This window comes from Diabrotica undecimpunctata, chromosome 5, assembly GCF_040954645.1.
Source record: "Diabrotica undecimpunctata isolate CICGRU chromosome 5, icDiaUnde3, whole genome shotgun sequence".
Lineage (NCBI taxonomy): Eukaryota > Metazoa > Arthropoda > Insecta > Coleoptera > Chrysomelidae > Diabrotica > Diabrotica undecimpunctata.
The window spans coordinates 97,360,265-97,372,880 of record NC_092807.1 but is presented as its reverse complement, the minus strand read 5'-3'; the positions used below and the strand labels follow the sequence as shown (position 1 = coordinate 97,372,880).

The 12,616-nt window shown below is 31.9% G+C and overlaps 1 protein-coding gene across 1 annotated transcript; it reads right to left on the bottom strand.

Annotated features, from left to right (window-relative positions):
• Positions 1-11,332, bottom strand: LOC140440707 (venom protease-like). Its single transcript, XM_072531069.1, has 7 exons — positions 11,175-11,332; positions 9,921-10,253; positions 8,867-8,952; positions 5,761-5,870; positions 3,981-4,198; positions 1,440-1,645; positions 1-307 (listed from the first exon to the last, which is right to left on the bottom strand). Exons 1-7 carry the CDS (start codon positions 11,230-11,232, stop codon positions 92-94), a joined length of 1,227 nt encoding a protein of 408 aa, XP_072387170.1. The 5' UTR covers positions 11,233-11,332; the 3' UTR covers positions 1-91.
• Positions 11,333-12,616: the final 1,284 nt, after the last annotated feature.

Genomic DNA, 12,616 nt, shown 5'->3' with positions numbered 1-12,616 from the left:
AATAAAAGAAAAATTATTTTATTAAATGCATTTACAGAAGCTTATCTCTACAGAAGGAAAACACAAAATATTTTCGAACAAACATGTCCTTCTACTTTGGTCTGAATGTTGGGTGTGCTTTTTTGTATTCCTCAGGCCACACAATGCTTTCAATCCAGTCTAGGTAATATGAAACTCTTGTGTATACTGCTGGGCTCCTAGTAAGACCGCATGCTTTACCAAAAGATGTGATTCCAACTATCGTGAAACCTGTATCAGAAACATTTTTATATCTGTTTTTGACTTGAAGTGGGCCACCTGAATCTCCCTAAAAGTATAAACATATATAAAATAAATTGACCCTGTATTTTGCCTACTACTTTTTAGTCTGTATGGATTTAAAGAGATTACCTATTTCTTCGGATTTTGTATATAAAGCAAAAAATCCTAATTTAGTCTTTGGACGACATACCATTGACATTTGTTTATTCTCAAAAAAGAATTTTATTAAAGAAAAATGATTTTCCAAATTTCTAAAAGGGACTTTTATTTTCCAAATTTAAAAAAAAAAACAAATTTTGTTTTTTTACGTAAAAATATTTCTTAGTATCATAGAAATACTATCCTAAAATTTTATATTGTGAGGAAATCGAAGATTTCCTGCAGGTTTTTAGACTACAAAAAGCACTCTTTAAGGACCCACATTGGCATATTGGCCTAATAACGCAAAAAGATGGAAGTAAAACCTCCCACCTTTAAAAAAGTGGAGAGATCCTGATGAAAACACACTTCCCCGGTTCTAGCGCCTTAACAGCCCCAAACTGAAATCGCATCACATATCCATATCACGCATCCATACGCAAACCGTGAAAAGATGAAAATAAGGGCAAGGATGTAGATTTGCCAAGGTAACACTAAGTAATGTTGAAAAGTCTGCATCAAATAAGTACTTGGGAATGTTTAGGAAAAACCTACGCTTGACAGTTGGTTTTTTAACTAGCTATTGTCACTTAAACAAACACCTTCACACATTGAGTCGAGTAGACACACCCCTATGCAGGAAATGTGAACGAGAAGACAAAACTTTAGAGCATGTCCTATGTAAATGCCCTGAGTTATCGTTAATACGAGAGTACGCATTCGGCTAGCCCTGGCACACCTGTCCATATAAAAGAGATGTCTCTTGATAACTTGTCCACCTTCTTAGAAATGGCAGGATGAACAATGAGCTAAAGACGGCAGTTTCCTGGAAGGATGCACAATGAGTCAATTGTGGCCCAAGTGCTGTGAGACTTAACTCGTTCTCCCTACTCTACAGATAAAGATGTCCTATAAGGTAATAACGCAAAAACATGTACCTCTGTAAAGGAATTTTTGAAATATTTACTCAAAATATAAATCATAATAAAAAAAAATCATAAAGGAAAATAAAATACACCTAATTAAGAAAAACTACTTACTTGACACGTATCTTTTCCTACTTCTCCTCCAGCACATATCATCATATCACCATTAATACCATTAGGAAGATAGGAGCTCTTTGTATCACTATAAAATTTGTTACATTCTTTTGTTCCGACTTCTCTTAAATCCACTTGTAGCAAAAAGTTACTAGTTTCTCCAGACCATTCTGATTTGCCCCAGCTAGAAGCTATCATATTTGGTTCTAGAAGAGAAAGATCGTAATATATGGTCAGAATTGTTTATACACTTTGTTAAAAATAAGATATATATGTTTTTTTTGCATTGGATTTTATCTACAAACGTTCAAAGTGGCTGGAGTTTTAGGTTCTTAAAAGAATGATCCTTTTTGAACACAAGAATATACACAAGGTAACCTGGACATCCCCTGATGGAAGAACAACGAGTCAAATTGATCACATCTTAATAGATTCAAGACACGGAACAGACGTAATGAATTACAGAAGTTATCAAGGCACAAGCATAGACTCATATCATTGCCTAGTAATATCTACATTGAGGTCTACAATTTCAAAAGTCAGCAAAGAAAATAAAACAGCTAGATAGAAATGGAATGTGCAAAAGCTGATAGATGTAACAGTTGCAGAATGACAGTCGGAAAATAGGCTAAGGAATCAGAACGTAAATGAAGAAGATCAGAAAGATATTTTACTGGACCAGAATAAAGGAAGATATTGAAGCAGCAAAAAAAGATGAAATAGAAACAGAAACTTGTGCTCGAAAATAATGGGAAAAAATGAAGCCTACTGAAAAAAGCTTACTTGACGAACTAGAACAACTAAAGGGAAGAGTAGGAAAAAAGGACACAAAAGAAAGAAACGAAACCACTTAAGTAAGAAACTCAAATATATGGAAAACCTTAACAGAGAGAAACAGTTTAAAACATCCTATAATAAGGTTAACATCAACAAAAAATAATTCAAGACGTACAAACCAATGAAGAAGCCTGAATTGTGACCTATTAACAACAAGGAAATATGTATTGAACCGATCAATGGGTAAATCAATTTAATTGGGTACTTAATATAGGGAAAAAAAGAAGAAAACTTGGAGAACGAAAGAGATGAGGTAAGGGAAGCAGACGAGAGGGAAGAGGAACCACCAACGATTCTTGAATTTAAAGACGCAGTTGAAAAACTGGCCAGGAACAAATCACCCGGAATAGATAATCCTCCAGCTGAACTATATAAAGAAGTTGGACATGATAACATAATGGCATTACAGCAGCTCATAAAACAAATATGGACACAGAAATTCCTCCCCAGTGATTTAAATATTGGAAAACTTAGCGTAATACACAAACAAGGAGATTTGAATGCTCTAACCACAGAGGAATTATGCTTCTAAATACAGCGTATAATATTTTCTCCACCATACTATGCCATCGTATGACACCATATACAGAACAAATATTAGGGAAATACCTGGCTGATTTCAGAGGTGTAAATCGACAATTCTTCAGATTGCAACCCTAAGATAGATTTTAGAAAAAAAAACACTGGAACATGGCATAGATACTCACCGCATGTTTATAAACTACAAAGTAGCCTACGACTATGAGTTGATAAATGTAACAAAATCTCTAAAAAAGTTGAATTTAGAGTACGAATCGAAGGAGAACTGTCAGACCCTTTAAAAATAATAATGGCTGCACCAGGCAGTGCAAGTTTCCTTAATAACATTTAGGAGGATAATATGGAGAAAAATTCTTAGAGAGGCTAGGGCTATGACCAACATATATTTATAAATAGTCTAGCAAATAAAGCACTAAAATCGCCTAAACATCTAACTTTTTTGAAGTAAGACGGATCGTTATAAAACCTTTTATATTCGATTTAGGAGAGCTTCAGAAAAATTCTTAAACACTTGGCACGATGGAAAAATATAAAAATTGCATTGTTGTAGGAGGAAAATGCATTTTCCAAAGCATCTCAAAGTGTTAAAAAAATAAAAATTCACAACTCGGAAAATAATCATGGAAATAAGTTCAATTTCCATACTCGGGGGTTTTTGAGGTCGCTGAACAGGAATATCGGTTTGACGAAGCTGTAAGAGGTACCTGGTGCCTATTGTCTATGTTTTCTCCTAGAATTTTACGGAAATTTGTTATGCAAATCGTTTCAATGCTTTATTTCTTCGCCTAAAAGACGAAAGCATAAAAATAATACCAACTGAACTTCTAGGGGTTAGAAGATGGAGGGAAGTTGCCAGGAATCGACAGGAGTGGCGACTTCTTTGTGAGCAGGCCAAGATCCACAACGGATTGTCGAGCCACTTATGATGATGAACCTGGAACAGTCTTTAATGGTACAATCAGATTCAAAAATGAAGAAGGAATGTACTGATTTTTTTAAATGTTGAAATTTTATATTTGCTTCCAATTCGTTAAAATTCTGTCTGAAGAGCCGTTTACACACTGTATTAATAAAATAATAATTGGTTTATATATTTTCTTAAAATTGAGGCCATCAATGCTTAAAGCACAAAATACTTGATGCAGGCTTTAAAAAATTACTTACCATGAGTTAATCTTTTAGATTGTAAACAAGCTGGATAGACAAATGGAGAACGATGAATGCGTTTGTCTAGTTGTATAAGCGCAATATCGTTATATTTTAAAGAATGCAAATAGTTGGGATGAGGTATTCTTTTAAGTATTTTAAAATCTTGTGGATCAGCCTCGTCTTTATCGGAAGAAATATCTAAGTCTCCTAAACGTGCCCATTTGGCTTTTCCACTAAAAGACAAAAAATCAACAGGATTAGGTTTAAACAAATATAAATATAAGTTTTTGGGTAGATGAAGGCATTCGGAACATGCTTATTCTTTTCTTTACAAAAAAAAACAGGTAATGAAATTGTTGATTAGTATATATCTATATAAAAGGCTATGATGGCAAGTCACAACGTTTGTCCAGTAAACTGACGACGCCATCTAGGAAAAAATCTGAACTACCACCATTTGACATTTCAATCATATTTTGTTTTTGAAACGATACGTTTAATAAATAACATCAAAAATATTAATTACATATTAATATAATTAATAAATAATATTATTAATGTTTTTATAGTGTACTATTACACGGCGTGAAAGCTTGGACGTTAACAGTCAGCTCGTTTCGACGTTTAGAGAGCTTTGAGATGTGGGTATTTCGTCGTATGCTAAAAATTTCATGGTCCGACCGCGTTAGAAATGAAGAAGTTTTAAGACGTATGAATAGAGAACGTTAACTCTCAGAAATTGTGAAAAAGCGTAAAACGTCTTATCTTGGACACATATTTAGACACGACAGGTATAACTTCCTTCAGCTTATTATAGAAGGGAAAATAGAAGGCAGACGCGGCCCGGGAAGACGAAAAATGACCTGGCTGCGCAATATCAAAGATTGGACAGGATTAGACTTTCAAAGTTTAATAAGGAAATCCCAAAATAGGGAAGACTTTGCAGAGGTCATCGCCAACCTTCGCTAAGAAGACGGCACGTAAAGAAGAAGAAGTTCTGCTGACTCAGTAATTCATTTTTCCATTTGTTGCCACAGCCTTTCGATATCATTGCTCTGGTCTACTGTATTTAAATGCTATTTAATTTCTTGTTCGTAATTTTCTCGGATTTCCTCATTTTTCAAAATCACTAGCTCTTTATAAAACTTCACAATAAAGAATGAAGAATTAAAGAAGCTGCACTATATTTTTTATAGAAAACAAATCGTTTTTTACTAAATTATATAATATTCCTTTTTGGATTTATTAACATTATTACATATTTGGCGATAATTTTAGATGTTTCGATTTATTGCAACGGAAATGAATTTTTGGAAAAGAGCAGCAGGATGATCTAAAAGAGAAAGAATAAACAACGATTTCATTCGAGAAATAATGGGAATTAAATGAACAATCGCAGATGACTTGTCAACAAAACAACTTATCTGATCCGGACTTGTACAAAGAATGGATGAATGACGAATGTCAAAGAAAATACCAAAATTGCAACCAGAAAGCAAGACAGACAAAACGAGCTAGACCGAGTACAAATTAGAATGAAGGAATAGACAAAAAGGTGAGAAAAAAACATGAAAAACGGCCTCTGAATCGGCCTCTGGAACGGCCGGATAAAGTGGCGATTGGAAGTCGGACAATGGCGGAGAAAGTTGTAACCCGACATGTCATTGTAGAAGAAGTAAAGGTTAAATGAAAATTACTAGCAGTAAGAAGGGAATCTATTATTATAATCTCTAAACATTTAAATTTACTTTAACTAGTTTTTAAGTTAACAATAAACTAATACCTAATAACTTACTATTCACGAGATTCTAGACAATGTGCTGCAGTTAAGACAAAATTATCACTAATCAGTGAACCTCCACATAACCATTCTTTAGTATCTTCTGGTCCAAAACCTATAAGGGCCTAAAAATAATTTTAAACATATAATTAGTAACAACGAAACACTGAAAACTTTGTTTTTAAAACTCAAACACTTGAGAAAGGCACTCTGCAGAAACAGCTATAGTGATAAGATAATTTTAATAAATTTTATGGAAGTTTTGAAAACAGAAGTTTTCAGTGTTTTATTTTCATATAAAATGAATTTCCACCAAGTAACGGTCGAATCCATCACTTATATAATTAAAGATATTACTTAAAACTAATGTTCTTCATAATAAAAGCAATAATCCTTTTACACAATTGCCAATTTTCCCAGAGAAAAAAAAACAAGTTATTGTAGATCTGTACCAGATGGCGCCAGATTGCAGTTTACAGAATAGCTTACTTTTGTAATTTATAGCATATTGTTGTAATGATGGTAAGCTTGTCGATATGTTTATTGTTTTTGTTGTTGATTATTTATTTAAAAAGCATATTTACTTAAAATATACTACCCTCCAAAATTAATTCACCACCTAAAATAGACCATGATTTTAAAACTATATTTCTTCTGAACCCTTAATTGGATTTCCATGAATTATTTTTCACATTGTAGGTATATTTCTAGTTAATGACTAAATTAATGTTTTTTAAGAAATGTCAACGTTTTACTTATATACAGGGTGTAAAAATAAAGTTGTGTTTTTTCATCTAATTTGGCAACACCCGGTGGAATATATTAGAAACAAACGCTACATGTTATGAATATTTTAAGATCTCTTTATTCTTTCTTCATATTTTGGTAAAAAAATCATTACGATACATTTATTATCAAAAAAGAAAAGTATGTTCAAAGCATTGCGTGATTTTTTACTCTCCAAAATTAACGCCCGACCTCAACTCTACCATAATTATTAAGCTATTTTTCTTGCGTATCCTTGATTGGATTTCAATAATTTTTTTTGCTCATTGCAGACCTATTTCTAAGTAATTACGGAATTATTGTTTTCTGGGAGGTGTCAACGTTTCACCTAGATACGGGGTGTAAAAATAAATTTGATTTTTGATCTTATTTTGCAACACCCTGTGGAATTTACTTAAAGCAAATACTTTAAAAAAGTTTAATTTTTTTTCAACATTTTCGTAAAAAAATGATCGATATCTTTATTATCAAAAAATAAAAGTACGTTCAAAGTGTAACGTGACTTTATTGAATTGTTAAAATTCAACATTCAATTTCAAGAAATCTGAGCTAAGATGAACGTGTTCAGGCAATTAGTTTAGCTGATGTAGGCTTAAGTTATCGTGAAATAGGCTTGAGTTTAGGGGTATTTCATATTACAATATCACGAGTTATTCAACGTTTTCGAGAAACAAACGACCATATGAAACAGCGTGAATAAGGAAGAGACAAACTTACAACACCACGACAAGATCAGTTTATCAGGCTTCGTGCTATAAAAGAACGTTTTCTCACAATGAGACATTCACAAATACAAGTGACAAATGTTCATAATATTCAAACTAGTAGTCTCGCTGAATAAGATCTGCAAATAAATATACCAGTCAGAGCTTTAAACGTAAATCATTGTAGAAGTAGATTACAATTTGCCAGAGAGCATCTTGACTGAAATGTTGATGACTGGAAGTACGTGTTGTTCACTGATGAATCGTGGTATTGCTTATATAGCTCAGTGTGAGAGTTAATCGACGGCTAAGAGAACGCTATGCACAGTGTAATATACGACCTATTACTTTATTCAATGGTGGATCTGTAATGGTTTGGGGAGGAATATCTCTTACAGCGCAAACGGACCTTGTTGCTTTACGAAGAGATTTCTTAACAGGTGAAAGATATATTAGACATTTTGTCAAACCATGTAGCATGTAGTTCCATTTGCCCCTTACATAGAAAATCATTTTCTTTTAATGAGAATTTGTGTCTCCTGTCTCTCTTGACGACATAGAAGTTATTGTGAGAGAAGTTTGGGATGCAATTGATCAAGACCAAATACGCTGCTTGATTGTAAGTATGCTCCGCCGCTGTGAAGAAGTAATTAGATTTAGAGGTAGAAATACTCGTTATTAAGTATTTTTCGGAAAGGGCAATTGTTAAAGAATATTTAGGTTATTATTTTCTTAGGCTTTATTTGTATTAAATGTCAATAACGTTTATGTAAGTAATGTTTTCTTTGCTTTAAATGTTGATAAAAACTTGTTACATTTAAAGTTTTGTATAATCTTTGATAATAGAGATATCGAAATAATTTTTTCACGAAAATCTTAAGAAAGAACAAATTTATCTTTAAATAATAATAAGATGTGGCGTTCATTTCTAATAAATTCCACAGGGTGTTTCAAAAAACGATGAAAAAACACAACTTTTTACACCCCGTACATGGGTAAAACGTTGATATTTTTCAGAAAACAATAATACGTTGATTTACTAGGAATAGATCTATAATATGAAAAAAACATCATCAAAATCTAATCATTCGTTCAGAAGAAAAATAGCTTCAAACTTTTGGTACATTTAAGGTGGTGCGTTAATTTTGGGCATTAGTGTATATAGATACATATAATCCCATAATCTACGTTACATTACCATAACTACGATACACATTACACAAATATATTACAAAAAGTACACAAAAGGTTAGAATTTGATATTTCGAGGGTAAAATACACCACATACAGATTTTTTACCTATTATTATGCTGTTGCCTACAAGCTCATGGCCAAGTACGTTAACCATCAATTTTGAAAGACATAATCTACTAAAAACAACAACTTGTATTTGGAATTTATAAAATAATTTTTGCTGTAGTTAATTAGTTAATTATGTATTGTTCATTACCATCAATTATGGCTTAATCCCATATAAACATAATATTTAAAACACAGATAATTGTAGAAAGATTATCTACAAAATAAAATGCACAAGAGGATACACAGTAACAAATATCAATATTTCTTAAAATCGTACAAAAGTTTTACATACAATTTTATCAAAAATACTACAATAGTTTTGTACTTACCATATGTGGATATTGTTTTGGAAGAGACTTAGTTCCACCTGTTACAAATATTCCAACATCGCTTTTTGGATAGTAGGCTTTACATTCTAAAACAAATTTTGCCTCAATAATTTATTTATATAAAACCGAATTACTTCAAACGTAAAAATATTAGTGTATTGTTACGAACATGCATTCGGCGTGGCCCGTGTAACGGTTGCATCTCGAAAGCGACTAGAAGTTTCCGGCGATGTATCGAGCGCGAGAGAGATTAACCCGTCAAATAGGCGAATTAGAGGTGGGCTACTCCAGAATGTTCTAGTACATAGTGACTTTTATATAAAAGCATACCTTCTACTAGTTTTTATTAGTTGATAAGATATTTTCGTACTGTAAACTTATAAATAAATATATTTATATAAATTCGAACCGCTCGGTTTATTTAATCTCGCTACAGTATTAACAAAGCACACGTTGTTTACTTTGGCAGTTCTCACAGACCTGTCAAATTCAAACGAAGAATTAAATTATAATAAAATATAAATAAATATCATTTGCTAGTAAATTTAATTATATAAACTAAATAATATATTTAAAAATTATAATTGTATTTATATGAAGTTGTTTTTAAAAGAGAAGTGTATTAAAAATATAAACAAAATTTAAATATTTTTATTAATCGGATCATATTTATGACTATTAAATTTTGACAATCGTTGCTCATCGAATCTTTTATTGACCAATATTATTTAAGGTTTTGACTTTTTATTTGATACCTCTATTTTGTTAGTTATTTTTCACGCAGATTTTAATATAAACCTTTTGAATTGAAACAAATTGATCGATAGTAGTAAATCGATTTGAAGAACCACTATTTTATGACGCTACCCATTTGTGACACTAGATCCATTACGCTCGCCTTAGCATTTTACTAATTGACTATAGAAAAAAAATAATACATCTTTTCTCTCTACAACACTTTTTTTACATCATCCTGAGATCGGTCATGGATCGGAGTATTTTCTTTAATCGTCTTAACCCAAACCGATAAATTAAAAAACAAATTTTTACTTACTTTTTACACTTAGTGATATATCGTTACTCGGTAAAATAGAAAACCGATATGGCTTTTTCGTCGTATAACTAGGTTCTGATGGATCTTGTTCAGGTACTCTAAAAAGAGGCACTTCTTGATTCTGTGGTCGTTTGTGTCGTCTATCCAGATCCTTAGACACAGAAGGTCTTGTGGGTTTTCGTGTGGGTTTTCTAAATTCATCAGGACAACAAATGTGAATTTCGGACTCATCAAATTGGCAAAAGTTGACGTCATCGTCTGAAAACAAATCTAATGCCTCATGACAGACTTTTAGCGGTTGACAAACGCCTCGTAAGCCTTTGATAAAGCAATCTAAAATGAATTTAAAAAACTGATTAATTAAAAATTACCTAACGGATTATTAAATTATCACTTAGATTAATTTCAAACCCATTGTATACGTGAATAAATTTAAAATCTCGTGAACATTTTGGTTCGATTATTTTCTACGATTTTAAATTTGACCTAACTGAACGACAATATATCAATCGACGTTGTTCATGATAATGCACCAGATCTAACAAGTGGTTACAGATGATTTGAAGAATTTAAGAGTACACGCACCAGTCTCAGTGACTAATTCAAAAAACAACTAGGTGATAAACGTTTTCAGATGCCAAATGGAGCAAAGTATAAAAAAATCCTATTTGTGATTACCTATTTCGGACTGGTATAAATAATTCGAGGATTGCTTTGTTAAAATGTAAAACTGTATTTTACGAGCTGATTTTTCCAAAAATATTTCTTCCTCCTATTATTGGTTCAAACCTTTTAATATGATGTAATCTTCACCCAATTTTGACTTTATGAAATTTCAGTTTTAGCCCAATATTTTTTTGCTGCTTAAAAAAAATCTAGGATAACTTGCTTTAGGTGATTTAATAATATACTTCTAATTTATTTTTGTTGTTATTAACCTAGACCGCCAATAGGTGTGCTTGGCATTAAAATCACCCCCAATTATAAATCTCTTGCAAATACTCTCCAAAAGATCTAAATATTTTGACATTCACAGCAGGATATAATTCACAGCTTTAAAACTATATAAATTAAAATGAAACCAGAAAAAAAATTAGTAAAAATCGGATTAGTTTATTAAAAACTATTAAAAAATTAAGATGTCACAAACGCACAGAAATTTCGATTACCTATATATTTCTAGTTATACTCTATAAGTACCTAATATATAGTAATGAGAAATAAACGCCCAAATCTTAAAATATAATCCCTTACCTTCGTTTATGCCATTCGAGCAAATAACACCAGCTAGAAAAATAAAAAGCACAAACATATTGAACACTACTTTTTAAATAACAGAAAATCTTCAGTGGTCTAAAGAATATTGGTAGTGGTAAGTACTTATCGACCCTAGTATGTATAATATGTTTTGGATTTTCCAACGCCAGTTTTATGCAAACATTCTTTTATTTGTTCTAAAAACCAGTAGCGGTCCTCTAACAGATTCCAATATTTTAAAGACAAACTTTATCTGACACATACATTTTTCTTCACAAATATTTCTATTACAACTTAAAATATTTTTGAACTTTCTCTTATAAACGATAACACCACATATAGACAAATGAAACCAAGGTGTAAAATCATTTAAAAATTAAAATTACTGCGTCGTTATTCTTTTAGCAATTGGGTGAAAATTGCCACTTTTTGTTTAATTTGATATTGGTATTGTGAGAGAACCACGTATAACCATTAAAATAAAATAGTGTAAGTTAAAATTGTTCCATTAGCAAAAAAGTTTTGTAAAATTAGGCAGAAAATTATCTATAAAGTTTAAGTACGAGACTACCTCAAAGTCAGCATCTTAGGACGTTAGCTCTCATTGTGTGAAACTTCGTTTACATGTTCTAATTTTGAGATGCCAATATATTATTTTTTTTACGCTACTACGATCGACTCAATATTATTTTTCGATCGTTGATCGATAAGAATGGACAAGAGGCACGAAATTAATACATTGGTCCTTTGAGCAAAAAAAAAAGTGAAAGGACAAATCAATAAGATTATTAAATATAATTTCGAAGAAGATTATCCATTAGCGACCTAAAGAGCTGTTGATCAGGTCTATACAGGGTCCATAATCGCAATTAAAATAGGAAGAAAATAGAAGCAGAACTTGAAAGAGATTCCAGGGAGAATACCAGTATATAGAGTTCCAATTCTATCCATTTGCAGGCCCAACAAAGAAGTGTACCATCTAAAGTGTCATTCTTTTGTCTTCTTCTGAAACACCGATCGCAAGTCTAATGAAGAAATCAGAAGACGAACAAAAGTTACAAAAATGTAATCCAAAAGATTGCCATGTTAAAATGAAACTAGGCAGGAAACATAGGAAGAATGGAAGACAACTGTTGGACAAAGCGAATTATTATATGGCCAATAAGAATAAACAAGAGAAGTAAAGGCAAACCTCAAATCAGATAGACTGAAGACATCAATGGATGGTCACGAATGGATGCAAAAAACAACAAACAGAAATGGATGGATACACCGAAATGAGGCTTACATCCGACGATGGATGAAATAGCTGTTGATGATGATGAAATTTGCTCTTATAACTATGCATTTTGTCTTTTTGAAGAAACGAACAAACGAAATTTTCTGGCCGTTATATTAAATTGGTGCAGCACACGTTGTAATTAATATTTATTTTGAGT